Raw genomic sequence first — 20,397 nt, forward strand, 5'->3', positions numbered from 1 at the left:
GAAAACAAAGGCCATTCTGGCTACACTCCACCCCTTGTTATAGGATACATAATCTAATCAGCCATGTATCCTAGAACATACATTGTGATCCAATTACAAAGGAAACTAAAACATATCATTCATTATAAAGCAAAACATATCATTTGGTGACATTCCTAAATATTGGTTTACGATTCAAATGTGATCCACCCCTAGGTCCCAGCAAGATAATCTCTTCAATCAATCATCCCCAAAATAATTATTAATAATTCAAATGTCCACCCCTAAATCCTTGTATCCATTACATAGGATCAATAATATCATAACAATAAAACAACACAGCAAGGATAACACAAAATAAGTAAACAGAACACTATCATCATTTCCACCCCCCTTGAACGATTGGGGCTCAAAATCTTGGGGTGAGGGGTGAAGGTCTCATTTTCCATAGCTTCTTCATGCTGAAATTGGATGTAGAGATGGCCCTGCCCCCAAAAAGTCCCATTCCAGAGGTCATTTCTTTAACGAGCTGGTAGGAATTCCAAGAATACTACATGCTTAGGCAGTCACCGGAAAGTGCAGGGTGCTTAAGCCTGAAGGAAACAAAACTAGCAACAAGGTTAGCCAAAACAAAGGACAAAAAGAATAGACAAGTATGGACTATAATTCTTCAAATAAAATCATCTCAAGTTTGGTTGAGATTTCAGTTATGCAAAGATCCAACATCAGAGCCAAACTCAGGTGGGAAATGTTTCTTTTCAAAAGGAACATAATGAGGAAGCCAAGAAGAAGAAAAGAAGAAGAAAAAAAAAAATTTTTTTTTTTTTAATAAAAGGGCGTGTTTATTTATGTTTACAAACAGGTTTCAAAAACAAAAGGAAAACATGTATGTTACTACTAACCTTTTTTTTCAAAATGCCAACAGCCCTCATGCCGTATGAAGGTTTCTTAAGATTTATTAGAAAAATCAACACAGTTCACTCACAATTCACCAAGACATCACTAAACTAACAGGTTTAGACAAAAACAAAAAGGACTAAGGTTTTGTTGTATTTTGATTTAATTCAACTTGCCTGAAATAACAAAAGCATTTCAAGCAACTTTCATTACGTAATTGATGTCCCGCATTAAACAATCTACTAAATTCTGAACAAAAAGTTATTTAGCAAGTTTTTCAAAATTTTTAAAAATTAAACAGTTGTTTTCAAAACCATTAAGTAGTAAATGTATTTAAGAAACTAATTAGGACAGAGGCCATAACTTCATTAGGACACCGCTGCTCATGTTTTCACAAAGCATTAGTGTTATCTATTTGGCTATCAGTATTAGCAATTTATCTACAATATTTAACAAGGTAAATTGTAGGCAAAAATTTAGTACAGTTTCAATAGAAACACCCTTTTTCCTGAAAATACAGCAGTATTTGAAGGACTAATTTTTCTCTGCATCAGTTATAAGGAAGCTTCCCATCTATGAACAGGAACAATAAAAGTATCTACAAACCTTGTAAACAGATCTGTATCATTTATAAACATAAATAATCCAAATTATTAACAGCCAACAGCAGAAATTAAAGTATCAATTCAATGATCCAGGGCTCCATTGTCTTTCTCAGCTTTCCTCCTCCCTCACCCCCTTCAAGGATCAAGAGAAACTAAAGCTTTGCTAAACACACCGTTCAGGACCATTCTTAAGTATCATCGATGATCCACAGGTCACTTATGCCGAGTTACTGTTTATCAGTCAGAGTTCATTACTCCCCACCCCCCAAAAAGCACCCTCAAAGTCTGGCGGAAAGCTTTTTTTGTTTTAAAAAAATAAATCTACATTCGTACAAGTATGTCTTCTGTTGAAGTCCAAGACAAGAATACTATCTTGTCCATCACAATGTGTGAAAAGACCCAGTTTCAATTGGTTTCTTTACAATGCAGCTAGTGTGTTAACATTCAGCTTACGATCAGAGTGATGTTTCCAAGCTATGTAGTGGGCTTCCTGGGGATGAAGAGGTAGCAGACTTGTTCATTTCTATTATAAGATGAATTCCGCTGTCCACGGCATTATTATTTTTGTTGGGAGAGGGTGGAGGACTCGAGTTACGCTTTGTGGGGGCATCATCTTCAGCATCAGTGTCATCAATAAGGGGAATGTGAGGCTCAGAGTCCTCTATCCTAAACTCAGGATGCGTCATAAAGTTGTGAATTGAACTTCGTGACTCCGGTTTTTCTAGCCCTTCATACAAAGAACTACGAAATGCATTCACCACTCGAATCTGAGTTTGTATTCGGTTCAGACCCCTAAACCACAAGATCTGTCCCTGACGTAACTCTCGCTCAGCATGATCAATCTCTTCAACATCTTCAGCTAATTCTTCCTCAGGTATTTCTTCTTTCTGTGTTCCATGACCAGCTTCTTTAAGGAATTTTAAACGGCTAGTTGGAATTGTTGAAATGAGCTGGCCCCAGAGTAATGTTCCCATTCCTAGGAATATTGACCACAGCCACTGTTCTATTGAAAGTTCTGAACAGCTGAAAGGTTTTCCACCAAACTGCACAATTATTATCTGTATCACAAAAGTGCCCAGAACAATTGTACAGAAGATGGCATTATTGAAGATCCCTTCAAACACATTTCTTTCACCATGAATTTTTCTGGCATTTATCTCATTGAAAAGTTGCATGAGCACAAAGGTGTTAAACACGATAGTATAATGTTCTGAAGGTGGAGCATGCAAAGGGGCATTTCTTCCACTGTCAATATCGAAAAATTTTTCCCCAGCAAACAAGAGTGTAAAGACTACCACAAGTTGATAGAATGCGTGACCCAAGATATTCTTCATCATTGTGCGAGAGATGAGAGGCTTATTTCTACCATAAGGTTTCCGAAGCAAGAGAGATTCAGTAGGTGGCTCAGTTGCCAGAGCAAGGGATGCCAGTGTGTCCATGATGAGATTTACCCACAGCATTTGCACAGCCTTAAGTGGCGAGTCCTGAGTGATACAGGCTCCCGTGAAGGCAACAATCACTGCCACAACATTGACTGTGAGCTGGAACTGAAGGAACTTGGAGATGCTGTCATATACGTTTCGTCCCCACATGACTGCTTTGACAATGCTCGTGAAGTTGTCATCGGTGAGAATGATATCTGATGCTTCTTTCGCTACATCGGTTCCGGCAATTCCCATAGCAAATCCAACATCTGCTTTCTTTAGTGCAGGGCCATCATTAGTACCATCACCAGTCACAGCTACAACTTGTCGCTGTTCTGAGACAGTGCTGTCAATTATACCTTTAACCAGTGTGTGCTTGTCAGTGGGAGATGATCTAGCAAGTACTCGAAGCTTTGGCCAAATCTTGTCTATGCGTTCTTGTTCAATCTCTCCTTTTTCATTCCTTATTCTTCTGTTGAAATCTTTACCTTCCAGGCACAGGAAATCTTCCCCAGGATGCAAAATACCACATTTAGAAGCAATAGCACGAGCAGTATTAATATTATCACCAGTGACCATCCGCACAGTAATTCCAGCCCGCTGGCATTTTCTTATTGCATCTGGTACCTCAGGTCTCACAGGATCTTCTATCCCTACAACAGCAATGCATGTTAGGCCTGTGACAATATCGTTCTCATTATCCCACTCTGGTTCGGGTTCTCCTGCTGGGAAATCTCTGAATGCAAGACATATAGTTCTTAGTCCTTCGGATGCCATTGGTTCAATCACAGTTTTAACAATATCATCCCGGTCTCTTGGTCTGAATACCTTTGCTTCACCATGGCTAGGACGAAGCAGGCAGTCAGGCTCTTTCTGGGCTGGGTTGAAATGCACTCTGGGCTTTTTTGGTCTCCTGTTGCTCTTAGCCACATTAATAGAAAAGTTCTCATTTGAGTCAGTTTGGTCTCCTGCTATCTGAGATTCCTCTTCTTCCTGTGGGGTAGGAGTGCCCCCATGTCTTTCACTTAATCTCAATCTTTCGTATACTAGCCGGTAGGCTGATAACACTATCCAGCTTTGCCTAGATAGTGATGCCCCTGACTGAATCCCAACTTCTCGTAAACACTTTTCCAAATCCCTAGGATCTCCTCTCCGTAGCCTTGGTTCCCAGTTTTCACAGGGTCCAGCTTTTTTAGCCAATTCTTTGCTAGGGAGGAATAAAATGGATCCTCCCATCCTGGGATATTCATCTCTTCCTCTGGAATTGTTCTGCTTCTAAATAGAGATCTTATACCTAGCGATCCCATCCTCGTCGCCAAATGTATTAGGAGGGCAGAGTTTATAATCTCAAAGAGGATCATAAACATGTCTGAAACGTTCGGAACCGCCGGATATAAGAAACTCTCAAAGTAGAAGGCAGAAGAATCAAAACATTTATTTAGGCTCCACAGTAACCAACCCATGAACCAGCAACCCCATTTTGATATATTGATCAAAAGCTTCCAGGCCCAATAAGTACGCCTTGAAAGAGTAACCAGGAGGCTACAGAGAAGCATGATTGCGTAAAGCAAAATCATGTTTCCCCCTCTATGGTAATAAGATTACCCACTGGCCTGAAGTCTTTGTTCAGCTTTCTCCGGTAGGTCAGCTCTGCTACTGGCAGCTCCTGCTTCAGCTGTGGCTGTGGCTGTAACTGTAGCTGTAACTGTCGCTGTAACTGTCGCTGTAACTGTCGCTGTAACTGTCTCTGGCTCCAACCGGAAAAGGAAGAGAGGATCTTCAAGCTGTCCTCTCCCCTCTTATAGAGTTTTTGACATCATCAAGCACCGCCTGAACGACCAGGGCCGATTGGTTCTTGACTTGGCCCCTCCCCCTAACGTAGCCGTTAACACCTCCCCTCAGCCAGCCCCATGACTCATCACACAGGAAGTTGTCTGCTTCCCTGGAATGCTCCTTGGGCCTCCTGCCCCGGAAGAGCAAGCCACAGTGTCCAGAGGCTCAATGAGGTAAGCTGAGTCATTCAAAGAAAACAAAGGCCATTCTGGCTACAGGCACTAAACAAATCATTTCATTTTTGTACATGCTTTGGTCTCTTCATTTGTAAAATGACTTGTCCTGTCAGCCCTGAAAGGCTTGTGGTGATGATCAAATGAGTTTCAGTTCAGTCCATTAAGAGAAAAGTTCTCAAGAGATCTTAGGGGAGAAAAAGTTTAGATCAGGCGTGGGGCATGTAGAGCCATAGACACATGTGGTCTTCTAGGTCGTTGGGCCACCTTTTTTACTGAGTCCAAGTTTGACAGAACAAGTCCTTTTATTAAGGGAATTTGTTCTGTGAATTTTGGATTCAGTCAAAGGGCTACACTTGAGGACCTAGAGGGCCACATGTGGCCTCAAGGCCGCAGCTTCCCCAGCCCTGGTTTAGATGAAATAATGGTTCCTGTCCTCATATTGCTTATGGTGAGAGGGACTTAAAAAATATAAAGTGCTATTCAGATGCAAAGAATTATTGTCACAAGCCCTGAACAAGCGTGTGTATGTTGCTTTCATCAGCAGTACCCCTTTTATGAACAGTAATAGTTGTCGTTCAGTCATGTTCAGTTGTTTTCAGTCATATCCCACTCTTTGTGACCCCAGTTGGGATTTTCTTGGCAAAGATACTGGAGTGGTTTGCCATTTCCTTCTCCAACTCATTTAACAGATGAGGAAACTGAGGCAAAAAAGGGTTAAGTGACTTGCCCATGGTCACACAGCTAGTTAAGTGTCTGAGGTTAGATTTGAATTCACGAAAAGAAATCTTTCTGACTCCAATTTTGGCATTCTTTCTACTGTGCCACCTTGCTGCCCAGTATAGTAATAGAGTAGGTGCTATTTAGAATAGCTTAACTAGACCTTGGGACGAAGCTGGGTACGGGGTAAAGGACACTGGTTCTAGAGTGAGAAGCCCCGAGTTTCTGATGCCTCCTAGCCTCGCTGAGCTGCCCTTTCCTTATTAGGAGATGATGAGGTTGGAGATCATTTTCAAGGTCACTTTCAGGACTAAGCCTATGATTCTTTGTGTCACAGATGTAAGGGGCAAACGGCATAATGCAGAGCTTTGAAGTGGAGCATTGTGGACAGAGCACCGGACTTGAGTCAAGAAGACCTGGGTTCAAATTCTCCCTCAAACACTTACTAGCTCTGTGGCTCCAGGCAGCACACAACCACTCTGAATCTTAGTTTCTTCATTTAAAAATTGAGAAACTACCTTGTTGGGTTATTGTAAGGATCAAATAGGATAATATAAGTAAAATTATTTGTAAGCCTTAATATATAAATGTAAGGTCTTATTGTTATTCCTTAGACCTGGGTGTTGTACTTTTAGCAAATGCCTGCTTGCTTATGTCTCACTTCTATCTCTGAGTGAGAGAAAAATCTACCATCTTAAAAGCAAGTGTGTTGCTATTTGGCAGTGATAGTGGTAGAGAGCCAAACCCTGAGATCAGTTGACTTGTAGAGCTTTTAATCCCATAATTTGAAGTCTTTGGATGAGCTATGAGACATCACTCTGACATGCTGGAACTGTGACAGATTTTAAGAGAAAACTCTCCTAGGCAGATGCAGTGTTCAGCATATCATTACAGAGCTCACTTAAGAAACCCTAGGTTATTAGATGTGGTTCTCACAGGAGTATTTTAAAATTATTACTAGAAAATCATTAATATAAACATTTATACTTCCAATGGTAGTACCTCAATTGTGGTAATCATAGTTGACTTTATATGGTACTTTAAGATTTACAAAGTGTTTTATATGCATTATTCTAGTTAGAGGCCATAGTTATCCCCATTTTACAGATGAAGAAAAATAAACTGAGGGTAAAAGTGATTAAATGGCTTGCTTAGAATCACACAACTTTTAAGTTGCAAGGTTCTTCTATTTATACCCTGTATGACCTCATCAAGTCAGGTAACCTCTATCTATGAGCCTCAGCTTTCCCATCTGTGAGCTGAGGGAGTAGCATTTTATCCTCTAAGAACCTATGTTCAAATTAACATTAATCAGTGATATCTATTAATGGTGAAATGAGGCCCTTGTATTCTATTTCTAACTTGTATGACTTTGAACAAATCAATTCCCCTCTTGGGACCCCTCATTTTCCCCTTCTGTAAAATGAGGGGGTTTGAATAGCCTTTACAGGCAATGTGGCCCAGTAGATAGAATACTGGATTTGAAATTAGAGAATCCACGTCAGAATGCCAGCTCTACCCCTTACCACCTACATGGCTTTGGGCAAGTCACCTCACTTCTGAGGCCTCAGAGGGGCTTGCACTAGATGACCTCTAAAGTCTCCTCCACTTCTAAAGCTATGTTCTTTTGAATGGATGATCCTCATGGTTCTTCCAGCTCTTTAAGCCTAGAGCTCTGTGCTTCTACCATGTCTCACTTGAAGAGAGTAAATTACTCAATTAAATTTGTTTCTTGGAAGACCTTTGGAGAGATTCCTCCAATCCCTGAAATGTGTAAGATTCATTTCCTAAGAAATTGTTACCTGACCGTATGCCCTATCTGTATAAACATATGTGGGTTGTGGGTAGGAAACTATTTTTTTTGTTTCAGATTTTTGTTTTTTAAACACCTCTGGGGTGTTGTTATCTGCGAAAAGTTTTACATCAGAGACATATCTGAAGATGCAGTTTGGGCCTAATTTCTTCCTATTTGACAAATTGTGGGTGGATGAAATGAAAATTGTTATAGTCATTCCCAGCATGGAGATGGAGTCTCCCAGATGGAGACTTTGGGGCCTTAGCGTGTAAGAAAAGAAGTATGTTCTGTCCCTTTACCTAACCAGGATTTAGTGGGAAAGTTGAGTTTCTTTGAAAGGAGCCCACACACTCATTCATTCTTTTTGTACATGCTGTGGAAAACAACTACTACTGCAAACTAGTCTAGCTGTTTTTTATATTTCCGTGTTTGATAGATGGATATAAAAAGAGAGGTCAAAGAGAACTGGCCCAGATAGAGTTAATATTATATCAGGTAGCTCTTACTTCAAAGTCATATTACATTTTATTACTGTTTTAGAACACTAAAATCCTTTCATCTGATGCCTCATAGTGTTCTGGCACGTCTACTAAGTTGGGAAGGCCCAGGAAGGGCCCAGGGCTTGGGTATCAGTCATTCAGAGAACAGCCTAGTTCATTTCTAAGAGGATCAGTAACTCATTGACTTCAGGGTGACGACTTCATTTACCACAGTAACTCTTTTTTTTCCTTTTTTTTTCCTTTGGAAGGGGGAAGGTAGGGCAATTGGGGTTAAGTGACGTGCCCAAGGTCACACAGCTAGTAAGGCCGGATTTGAACTCAGGTGCTCCTGACTCCAGGGCTGGTGCTCTACTCACTGCGCCACCTAGCTGCCCCAACCACAGCAACTCTCAAGATAATCTGCTAAAGCATGGAGGTGTGCTAGTCAGAGTTGGCAGGTGGAGGACCACCAGATCCATGGGGTGTTGAAGTCAGCATTTCACAGGTACTCTCTTGTTTTTTTGGTTGTGCTCCTTTGCAGTTAAGTTTGTTGAGAGATAGAATGTGTAGCATGAAGGACATACCAAGTAAGGATCAGTCAAAGGAACTAGATGTTTAGCCAAGAGGATAGAAGTCTGGGGAGGAACATGATCATTGGATTTGAGCATTTGAAGGAGAATTTCAAGAAGGCAGTGTGTGTTGGTGATGGAAAAGAACACAGAATCCATAATCTGAAGACCCAGTTTTAAATCTCAGTATCATACCATAATAACTATGTAACTTTGGGCTTCTGTGAGCTCTAAGTTCTTTATCTGCAAAATGAATATTTCCCTCCTTTTTACCTCACTGGGCTGTGGTGATGAAAATCATAAAAGGTTTGTAAACCTGAAAGGACTGTGAAAATGTAGAGTCAATAAATGTTGTGAGTCACCATTTTGCTCATTCTGCTGGGCCCTAGAAAAGCTTCTAGGTAGAAGCTGGAAGGAATCAGATGTTGGCTCAACCTAAGGAAAAATTGCCTCATGATCAGAGCCATCCAGAAGTGGCATGGAGTTTATAAAGCATTGTAAAGAGCAAACACTCTTCAGATAGCCAGAAGAACTCTGTCTTCCTGCTTCAGGAAGGCATTTCATTTGAGTTAATGAGCGAGAGCTAAACATTGCTGTCTATCTAGCCCATATCCAGAACTGTAACTAGGAATTCTGGTCCCTGAGGCAAGAGGATGGGAGGATCTGGGGAGAAACCCCATACCAGCCTTGAAAATAGAAAAGAAAAATCACTAGAATTAGATGTTAAAAGCCCTTTGTATCCTACCTGCCTTTTGTTCTGGGGGGCATGAACAGCTCATGGTGGGGGAATGAGATGCCTATCCCCCAGCATGTCCAGTATCTTTCCTTCTCCTTCTTTTGAGTGTTCCCTTCTTCATCTCATTTAACTCTAAGAACATGGGTCAAGTCTACCAGTCATGAGAGAGGTTAATGGCCAGATGAGGGAGCAGGGAGAGTTGAAGATGGGATGGCACAGCAGGAGCATGGGGGCGTAGGCAGTGGGGAAAATGGGTCCCTGAGCTTACATCCCAAGACCTCAAACACCCACCTACTAGTAGTTCTTTTCATTCCGTACTTCTTTGACACCTAAATCCAGGTTGCCCTCGAACCCTAGCTTTCAAACAGATTTTGAGCTTTTGAGCAGATTTCTGAGACTGATGCTTTTAAAGTTGAAAACTTCCCTTTCTCCAGACTTGGTTACTAAGAATTGAGTTTCTTCACGGGAAGTCTTTGCCTTGCCTACAGCTTACAAGGACCTAAGGCAAAAAGAATTTTATGTTGGCAATAGTTTCCATACCTTTCCTAATGTAACTTATCATGCAAGATTTATGTGTAAACATTTTTTCATGTGCTGCTAGAACAAAGGCATAGAGAAACTCATCTTAAGAATTAACAGAACAGAAGAATTTAGGGCCACAGGAGGAAACCTCACTCACATGTGGCAAATTTCAACCCCTTCAAGGGTCATCATCCTGTGTGATTCTTGTCCACATTTTTTCCATAAATTCTTCATAAAGGAATTGCCTACTGCAATGAAGATCTTTCTCTTGTTTTGTTAATATGGAAGAGGGGGAAAGGGTTCACATGTAACCCATTATAGTACTGATCGGGTTTTGTTTTTGTTTTTTTTATTGAAACGCTTTTTTAAAAATTAAATTTATTTTTCTTTACATTTTACATTCTGAACTGGCTCTCTCCCTCCCTCCCCATCTTGCAGTAAAGAAGGCCATCATTTGACACATATTTGTAAATATATATATAAAACCATACTATGCATACTTGTATTTATCAGTTCTTTCTCTGGAGATGGATAGTATCTTCCTTCATAGGTCCTTTGTGGTTGATTTGAGTATTTATAGTATTCAGAATAATTTGGTTGTTCACAGTTATTCTTCAAACAATATTGCAATTACTGCATACAGTATTCTCTTGGTTTTGCTTATTTCACTTTTCATTATTTCATACAAGTCTTTCTATGTCTTTCTAAAACCAACCAGCTCCTCATTTTTTATAACATTGCTTGAAAAGCAGAATTGACTTAATGGTAAAAGAGGCATAAAAATCCAATGAAGGAAAGAACTTCTTAAAAGAAGAATACATCAAATAAAAAAGGAGATCCAAAAATTCACTGAGGAACATAACTCCTTAAAAAGCAGAACTGGCCAAATGGAAAAGAGGTACAAAAGCGCTTAATGAAGGAAATAATTCCTTAAAATTTAGAACTGTGCAAGTGGAAGCTGATGATTCCATAAGACACCAAGATATAATAAAACAAAGTAAAAAAATGAAAAAGAAGATAATGTAAAATATCTCTTCAGAAAAAATAACTGACCTAGAAAATAGATTGAGAAGAGATAATTTAAGAATTATCAGACTACCTAAAAGCCATAATAAAGAAAAAGAGCCTAGACATCATCTTTCAAGAAATTTTCAAGGAAAACTGCCTTGATATTCTAGAACAAGAGGGTAAAATAGAAATTAAAAGAATCTACTGATCACCTCCTGAAAGAGATCCCAAATTGAAAACTTCCAGGAATATTATAATCAAATTCCAGAGCTCCCAGGTCAAGGAGAAAATATTGCAAGCAGCCAGAAAAAAGCAATTCAGATATCATGAAGCCCCAGTCAGGATCACACAAGATTTAGCAGCTTCCACATTGACAGAGCAGAGCATTTGGCATATGATATTCCAGAAGGCAAAGAAGCTGGAATTACAACCAAGAATAACCTACATAGAAAATCTGAGTATAATTCAAGAGACAAAAATGGAATAGAGAATGCAATAGAGAACTTTCAAGTATTCCTGATGAAAACACCAGAGCTGAATAGAAATTTTGACATTCAAATACAAACTCAAGAGAAACATAAAAAGGTAAACATGAAAGAGAAATCATAAGGGACTCAATAAATTTAAATTTTTACATTCCTATATGGGAAGATAATACATGTAAACTCCTAAGACCTTTATCATTATTAGGGCAGTTAGATAGAGGGCATGGGTATAAGTTGATTATATTGAAATTAACTTATAAAACAATGGAGAGATAAGAAGGAGAGATGCAATGGGAGGAGGGAGTAGGGAGGTGGTAGAATAGGAAAAAATTTCTCATATAAAAGGGGCATGCAAAGAAGAGCTTTTACAGTGGAGGGGGAAATGGGAGAGATAGAAGGCAATGCTTGAACTTCACTCTCATTGGTATTGGTTCGAAGAGGGAAGAATATGTATACACACCCAGTTGGGTAGAGAAATCTATCTTACCCGATAAGGATATAAGAGATGAAGAGGATAAGAAAAGGTGTGGGGGGTGACAATGATGAAAGGGATGGCAGATCAAAGTACGCAAGGGTCAGAAACAAAAGACTTTTGAGGAGGTACAAGATAAACAGATGAAAATGAGATGGAGGGAGATACACAATAATCATAACTATGAATGTGAATGGGATGTGCTCACCTATAAAACAGAAGTGGATAGCAGAATGGATTAGGAACTAGAATCCAATATCAAAGTAATATCAAAGAATTTTCAGCAAGTTTCTCGGATAAAGGCCTCATTTTTCAAATAATAGAGAACTTAGTCAAATTTATAAAATAAGAGCCATTCCCCAGTTGATAAGTGGTCAAAGGATATTTACAGGCAGTTTTCAGAAGAAGAAATCAAGGCTATCAATAGTCACATAAAAAAATTCTCTAAATTACTATTGATTAGGGAAATTCAAATTAAAACTACTCTGAGATACCATCTCACACCTATCAGATTGGCTAACATGACAGATGGAAAATGACAGATGCTGGAGGGGATGTGGAAAAATTGGGATGCTAAGACACTGTTGGTGGAGTTGTGAACTGGTCCAACCATTCTGAAGAACAATTTGGAATAATGCCCAAAAAGCTATAAAGCTCTGACTCAGCAATACCACGACTAGGTTTGTACCCCAAAGATACTCAAAGAAAAAGGAAAAGAACCTTTATGTACAAAACTAACTATAGCAGCTCTTTTGTGATGGCTAAGAATTGGAAATTGAAGAGATTCTTATGAATTGGAGAGTGGCTAAACAAGTTGTAACATATGATTGTGATGGAGTATTATTGTGCTATAACTAATGACTAGGGGAATGGTGTCAGAAAACATGGGAAGACCTATATAATGCAAAATGAAATGAGCAGAACCAGATCATTGTACACAGTAATAGCAACATTGTAATGATGATTAGCTGTGAAAGACTTAGCTACTTAGTTCAATGGAATGATTCAAGACAATTCCAAAGACCTCATGATGAAAAAATGCTGTCCACCTACAGAAAGAGAACTGGTGAACTCTGAGTGTAAATTGAAGTATAATTTTCTCACCTTATTTTTCTTGCTTTTTTGCAATTTGTGAATATGGAAATATGTTTCACATGATTTCACATGTATAATTGATATCATATTGCTTGCCTTTTCAGTGTTTAGGGGAAGGGTAGGAAGGAAAGAGAGAATTTGAAACAATTTTTTTTAAAAAGAATGTTATAATTTCACACACACACACACACACACACACACCACACACACATACACAATATTGTTAAAGTGATCGGTCTTTTTGGAAGACCAACAGCAGCAACTTGGGATCATTGAAAACATGCAGTTTCCCAAATATAATTTAGCTTCTTCTCCTCTTCCTTTTCTCCTACTACTACTAAATTCTGGGCCCAGCTTACTGTCTATCCAAAGGGTTTATCCAAGATAGACATATTGCCATACTAACTCAATGGAAATCCATTTACCATATGCCATAGACTGGACAAGATGTGTTTTTCGTCTATTTTTGTTTTTCACTCTAGATGTTTAAAAATACCTCTTTCTCATAATGTGGATTTCACTGAAGAAGCTTTCTAGTATTCAGAGCTTCATTCAGTTATTACCAGATTCTTCTGAAAAAGGATCATCTGGAGAGCCTTACCTTCCATAGCAAATTCTTTTTTTTTTAACTGTGCAAGAAAAGAGAAAAATCATCCCTAACACTTTCGATGAGTTTGTCTCCTTGGTTAGTGTTTCACCTGATATAGAACTCAAAAAAAAGTTATCGTTATTCTCACTGAAGCCCCATCTACTAGTGAAATGTGGGGATCAAATCTCTTTGTCAGGATCCCCTCACTTCTTCACCTAAGTTTATACTTCATGAGCATTCTTTAGGAAATCACCTAATCTGAGCAAGTGGCAAAGATGTGGTTTCTGTATAGGTCCTCCTGCAGGCTGATGCTAATGTCAGCAAAAGGAACTTTGATGGATTTTGGCTCAAGGGACTCAACCACCCCTGGAATTGGGAAAATTGCTTTAATGGAATGAGCCTTGCCAACTGCAAATTATAGTGTTTTTTAGATTTGCTTATTGAGCATTTCAAAGCCTCTTATAAACAAGAGATTAATTCGACATTCCATCTTAATACCATTTAAGTGCACCATGTGTGATATTGATGAGTTGCTAACCTTATTTTGTGAAAATGAATCAAACAGATGTGTTAAAAAAAAACAACTTGTGTTTCACAATTTGTAAACATTAAGGTTTACTTCAAATTTAGGACTGGTTTGTATATACACCTAGTTCCTCTTCTTCCCAGTGAACACTGAGATATTTTAACTCTCTCGAGACAATTCATTGTGTCCAGTGTCCTGGATGAACTAGAGTGGGTCAGGTGAGAGCCTTACAATTAGCAGTACCCAGTGAAGGGTTTGCACCTGGGAAGAAGTGGGTAGAAAGCCCTTCTAGTATACCATTTAACAAAGTCTTTGAGAAAAAAAGACAAATGCGAGAAGGGTTCAAATCCTGGCTAGGTCAAAAGTTGACTGCATTCTATTTGCCCTTATTTTGTGAGAATTTGAACTTACCTCTTCTATCTGCTCTGTGCTAGAATCTGACCTACATTCTGAATTCCTTTCCTTGGCCTTTGTCAGGAATACAGGTAAACAGAGTCCAGTGGGGACTTAGATCATCCTTAGAAAAGTTAATGAGCTCTAAGCAGTGAATCAAACCCAAAAGAACCACGAAAATACTAACCAGAAGTCTGGGGTCAGCTAATGGCATTTACACCCTCAAGTAGTGATTGAAGATAATACGTAAAAAGCAATGTCAGTGTCTCATTGACCCTGACAGTTAGCAGAGATAAAGTACTTTAGATGCTCATTGAAGTACATTTCAGAGATTAAAAAAAAAACAGACTAGACATAGGATTCAGAGTCGTTTCTTCATTCATGCTAGCAATGGGTTTTAGTTCCCTCCTTGCCTCCTTTGTGCAGTGCTGTGGCCCTTTGTAGTATGCAAACACCTGATATCTCATCTTATTAGTATCTATTTGAGGAACATGGCAGTCCCTGGGGATACTCCACCAGCCTTGCCTGTCTGCTGCTTATAGGGATTAGCTGGAAACATGACCGAGGTTGGTTAAAATTACTGCAGAAATTGCCTGCAATGATAGTGAAGGCGAATTTCCTGTGATATTTCGGCCCCAGGTTCTGCTGACTAACGTAGACCTAGGAGCATCATCTGAAGCATTTCCTTTTCCTACATCTCGATCATAGTAGCAGGAAGATGAAATAGCAACTCACAGATCTGACTCCTTACCTTTGACAACTGAGAATCCCACTCCCTTCTCTCACTGGTTCTTCTGATGCTCAGATACTCATGTAGTTATTAATGTATATTTACTAGCATATTTTGGGAAGAGCAAAAGATTTTTAATAGCAACAGAAATTTATTATAACAATTCATAAGAACTAAAATAAAACTGGAAGATGGTGTTCATTGGAATGAGCTCAGGAAACACCTATTCAATGCAATTAGAATCCCTTGGAATATGGGTAGGAGAGGAATTAAGCAAGGCCAAACCAGCCTGTATGTAAAATATACTTTTTCTGAAAACCCCTATAGCACTATAGACTACTGTAGAAACTTATAATCTTCTATTCCATGTAGAACATATCTTCTCTAAAATCAAAAGAATAGAGATAATTTTTTAGATACTATAATTCAGCAGCCAATTAGTGGGCCAATCATTTATTATCAAGAATCAGAGGCAACAAATGGACAGCCTTACTGATGCTCTGGTAGCCTTTCACGTAGAGGCTGGATGACCTCTAGTCAGGGCTGCTGAAGAGGATTCTCATTCGGGTAGAATTGAAGTACATGATTTCTGAGGTCCCTTTCAACATTGAATTTTCAATGACTCTGTGGCTCTGTTCTACCCTTGAGATGTGAAAAGAGCCAGAGAAAGGCTTCAAACCCAGGCATGGATCTTCTAGAAAATATTTAAGGAAAGGCATGTAGAATTCAAAGGTGAAGATGGGCTGCAGTCTGCGCCAGTAGAAGGAATGTCGTCCACAACAATGACACCTTGTCCATCCAAGTACAAACTCTGTAGCCAAATGTTTATCACTTCTCTGGGATCTCTTAGATCATTTCTCCCCTCTCTGGTTGTCTCTGAGAGAGAGAGAGAAATTAAATGACTTGTCTAAAGTCATACAGACAGTAAATACTTGAGCTAGAGTTTGAACTTTGGTCCCATGACTCCAGTTCTAGCCCTGTCTCCAATGTGTCATGATGTTTTCTCTTAGGTTTATTGTAGACATGTTCTTGTTCAGGTGCAGATTGGACTAGATTGTTTATCTCAATCTTTTCGATCTGTGAGATGCCCTGATTTTGGGAAGCCCTGTGTTTGGATTTTTGCTAGGTATCTTGTTACTTAGGTATGACTTTAGACAAGTCATTCCTTCCTCTAGACCTCACCTTCCTCACCTACAAAATGAAGGAGTCTGACTCAATGATCTCAAAGGTCATTTTCAGCTTTAGATCATGTCACCTATGACATTTAGATCCTCATTGAATGATATATGATAATTGCATGAAAGTCTGATTGTGGGAGAGGGCTGAAATGTCAAAGTCCTTAAAAAGTGGGACCCAATTCTTGAAATATTTTTCAGCCCCAACAAATCTAGATTTTTGTAAATGTGGCATTCTGCCAACCTTTTCCCATTTATCCTGATTTATACATACATAACACAGTATAGTGGCAAAAGATCTGGAATCAATAATTGTTCCAACACTCCATTCACTGAACTGAGAGTTTGGTTTGATTCATCCAGGTCAAGGATATGCTGGGAATTCTCCAGGGAAATCATGGTTTCTGGCCACTGACTAGGCCAGCTATAAAGGCTCACCAAATGGGAAGGGTGTTTATTAGCCCAAGAAACTGCTCTCTAGGCCACATTAAGAGGACCTTAGAATCTATGGTTGACATATTTGGTTCTTTTTTCATTTAGTTTGTTGTTTTTTTTCCAGTAAAATGCAAGTACCTTGAAGACAGAGACTGTTGTTTCCTTGTGTCTTTGTAGCTACCTTGTCTGACACAGTGCCTTGTACGTGGTAGAAAATTTGAAAACTGTTGAATTTAATTGAATGAAATTTTTCCCTTAATCACTAAGCAACCTCCTGTCTCAGGTACGCTAAGGGGAAAGAAAGGAGTTTATACGCTAAACCACTCATGGCTGGGGCAGCATTACTGTGGTGCAATGGAAAGAACTTCTGGATCTCCAGGTAGAACTGGGGTCAAATACCACTTTTGCCACTTATACTTAATAGTAATATCATGTCTATCAAATTGCTTAACTGCTTCCTACCTCGGTTTTACTCATCCTTAAAATAAGGGGAGTTACAATGAATGTGTGTTCTGCAAAATGCCTTCCAGTTAGAGAGAGATGATGATGATGATGATGATGATGATGATGATGATGATGATGATGATGATGAAGAATCATTGTCCTCCCCTATTCTGATAGTTCAGAGAAATAGAGGAAAGGGAGACGACTGGTTGAGGGCTGTGGAGCCTGTTTTAGAACCCATCTTTCTGCCTTGGCTTGGGAACTATTCACTTCAATTTTGCAAAATGTATAAGGATTTACTGCGTGCAAAACGATGTTCTCAGGATAAGGAATATTACAAAGATAGGTGCACACTGACCTTATTCACAAAGACATTTCAATCCAAGGAAATAAGTGGCAAATATAGTTATGTTCTTGCAGAAAGAAACCTGGACTGAGAATTGGGAGCCACAGGCTCTGCCACACAAGCTATGTGACCTTAGGAAAGACACATTTTTCTGGGCCTCAGTTTCCTCCTCTGTAACATGAGGATGGCAAACAAAATTATCTCTAAGATCCCTTCTAGTTCTGACACGTTTGGGTTCTTTTTGTTTCTCGGAATAAGCTAAGAGAGGAACAACAGAGAGAGAGAGAGAGAGAGAGAGAGAGAGAGAGAAAGAGAGAGAAATTGAGTGAGAGTGAGGAAACAGTAAGCTAGTCTTCACAATGATTTATTCTGCTTTCACAGATGTGTGCTTAAGTATTATTCCAATACCATTTTCCATGAAGGGAGAAGATTAAAATGGAGAAGGTCCTGCTTCAGAAATGGCATTCGAAAGACATTGATGTGTTTGAAATGAAATAAAAGCTATTATTGTTGGGGCTGGGGTCATGATGGTGAGGTAGGTGGTGTGGTGAGTGATGCAGAGGAAAGGGGAATGAATTTATTCCACAAGCAAACATCATGTGACTGCCAAACAGCATTTAGAAACCTTCACTGTTTTCCTTGAAGTTGGGATCCCATATGGATCCCTTCCTCAGTTGCTTTTTGGCACATTTTGGAAAGTACTGGAAGCAGATCAGCCAGTCTAGTAAATGACATGTCTCTATGACCATGTTTGCTGAATGACCACATCTTCTTCCTCACTGGAAAACTAGAACCTCAAATTATAAAGTCAAAATCCTCTTCCCTACAGTTCGATACTTCAATTTCCAGGAAACTTCACAACTGAAAATGAGAGGACTGTTTGATTCTTTCATAGTATTTCTAAATCATGAAGGGCTAGATACTGGTTTAGGTTTCAGCTCCCTGGAAGACATGTGTTGAGACCTCTATCCAGGAGCACTGCTGAAACAAAATAAAAAGTTATTTTTTTAAAATGCATGCTTATATTTCACCGAAGTCAATAAGCATTTATGGAGCATCCATAGTACTGGACTAGTTACTGTGTGGAAGCTCAGAAAGATTTATAGTGATGCTCCACAAAAGACTAGCATATTTTAAGAAGAAAAAACCAAACACACTTGAAATAATCAGAAAGCAGTAAGATATAGCAGTGTGCACTATAAAGTATGCATTCAGGTATAATCTACTTCTAAAAGGTGTAAATCCTAGAATTTTGGAACTGAGAGGGGCTTGACTACCTGGGACTGACATTTCCACAGTGCTTTAAAGTTTACAAATGCTTTCCTCACACCAACTCTGTGAGACTGATAACTTCATTATTTTGGTATGCTCAGTGCCTAGACACATAGTAGGCACATAATGAATGCTTATTGAATTGAAATATTATAAGCATTGTCACCTCCGTTTTCCTGGTGTGGAAGCCTAGGCTCAAAGAGCTAAGTGTGAGAGTCACACAGCTTGTAAGTGTCAGAGCTTGGACTCAAACCCAGACCTTCTATTCTCTGATCAGCCCATTCTTTCCATGATCCTTGGCGGCCTCCCTATCCTAACATATAATGTCAGAGCTGGAAGAAACCTTAGAATACAGAAGAGAACATTAGAGCTGGAAGGGACTTAAGGATTAAGAATGATAAATCATAAAATGTCAGAGCTGGAAGAGACTTTAGAAATAACATAATCCAACCCCCTCATTTTACAGGGGAAGAAATTGTCCCAGAGAATAGATTCAATTTGTCTAAAGGGAGATAAGATAATATGAAAGCACTGAGTGCCTGGAAGAAGGCTTAAGAAAAGTACTGAAAGAGAAGAAGAGTTTTTAGAGAGGAGTACGGAACAACACTGAACCCCAATATTGGCCATTTGGCGTAGAACCCACCCTGACCAAGGTTCTATAGAAGCCCTGTCCTCACACATCATGGGAATTGCTTAGTATTTATAGCACACTTTCTCCCTATTCTCCTGTAACAGGAGTGTCTGTAATCTTCCTTGCCAAACATTTTTATCCAAAGGAAAACGTTAGATTCCTAAGCCATCTAAAAATAAGATGCTGATCCTATAAAGCATGGCCCTGCAAAGCCAAGGTTTTACATGAATACAATCAATGCTATATTAATGGATTGATTTGGAAGTATCTAGACACAATGATAGATGTTAGCCACATTGCTGCTCATTTATTAGATTTCTAGAGCACTTTTCTTCCCTAGGGCTCAAAGCAGTGTTCACTCTGTTGTATTGTTGGCTAGAGTATTCAATTTAAATCAACAAACACTTAGGAAGTATTGCCTGTGTTCAGGACTCTATACTAGACCCTAGGAGGATAGCAGTAATAATGACGAATCACATTTCTGGAGTCCTTTAATGTTTCCAAAGCACCTTCCACACTGCTACCAAGTGAGGTGGGTAGTATAAATATTATTGTCCCTATTTTATAGATGATATGCCTGAGTCCAAGAGAGGTTAAGCAACTTACCTGTCATTGCACAGCTAGTAAGGGCAAGCTATAAGTATTCCTTGATGTGAGGGATGCAAACATGAATAAGACAGTGCCTGCCCTTAAGAACCTTATAGTCTACAAGTCTGCTTGAGCTCTAATATGATTTTGGGGTTTAATTCAGCATTCTCCATTGTTTCAAACAAGTCATTAACACATAAACTCATAGAATCTGGGAGTTTGAAAGGCACCTCCACAACCACAGACAGATCATCTAGTCTAATGCATAAATAAAAAAGAATCCCCTCTTTGGCATCCTTAGCAAGTGATTATCCAGGTTTTTCTTGAAGACCACCTGTGTTGGAGGATGGATGAGAAAGATACTGTGAAATAGTACAAATAGCAGATTCAGAGGAATTGAGTTTTTATACCAGTTCTGCTTATTGCTGCCCATGTGACCTTGAACAAATTTCTCATCTCATCTACATTTTAATTCA

At 39.2% G+C, this 20,397-nt stretch overlaps 2 protein-coding genes across 3 annotated transcripts in view; one reads left to right on the forward strand and one right to left on the reverse strand.

Annotated features, from left to right (window-relative positions):
* TRAPPC9 (trafficking protein particle complex 9) overlaps window positions 1-20,397 on the forward strand; it is a 1,018,418-nt gene that overhangs the window by 850,172 nt on the left and 147,849 nt on the right. The window lies entirely within an intron of this gene.
* LOC118854120 (plasma membrane calcium-transporting ATPase 1-like) lies at window positions 804-3,760 on the reverse strand (the record flags this gene model as incomplete). Its single annotated transcript, XM_036764457.1, has 1 exon — window positions 804-3,760. A coding segment is annotated over one exon (1,824 nt), but the record flags the coding sequence as incomplete, so codon positions are not given.

This window comes from Trichosurus vulpecula, chromosome 1 (assembly GCF_011100635.1).
Source record: "Trichosurus vulpecula isolate mTriVul1 chromosome 1, mTriVul1.pri, whole genome shotgun sequence".
Classification (NCBI taxonomy): Eukaryota; Metazoa; Chordata; class Mammalia; order Diprotodontia; family Phalangeridae; genus Trichosurus; species Trichosurus vulpecula.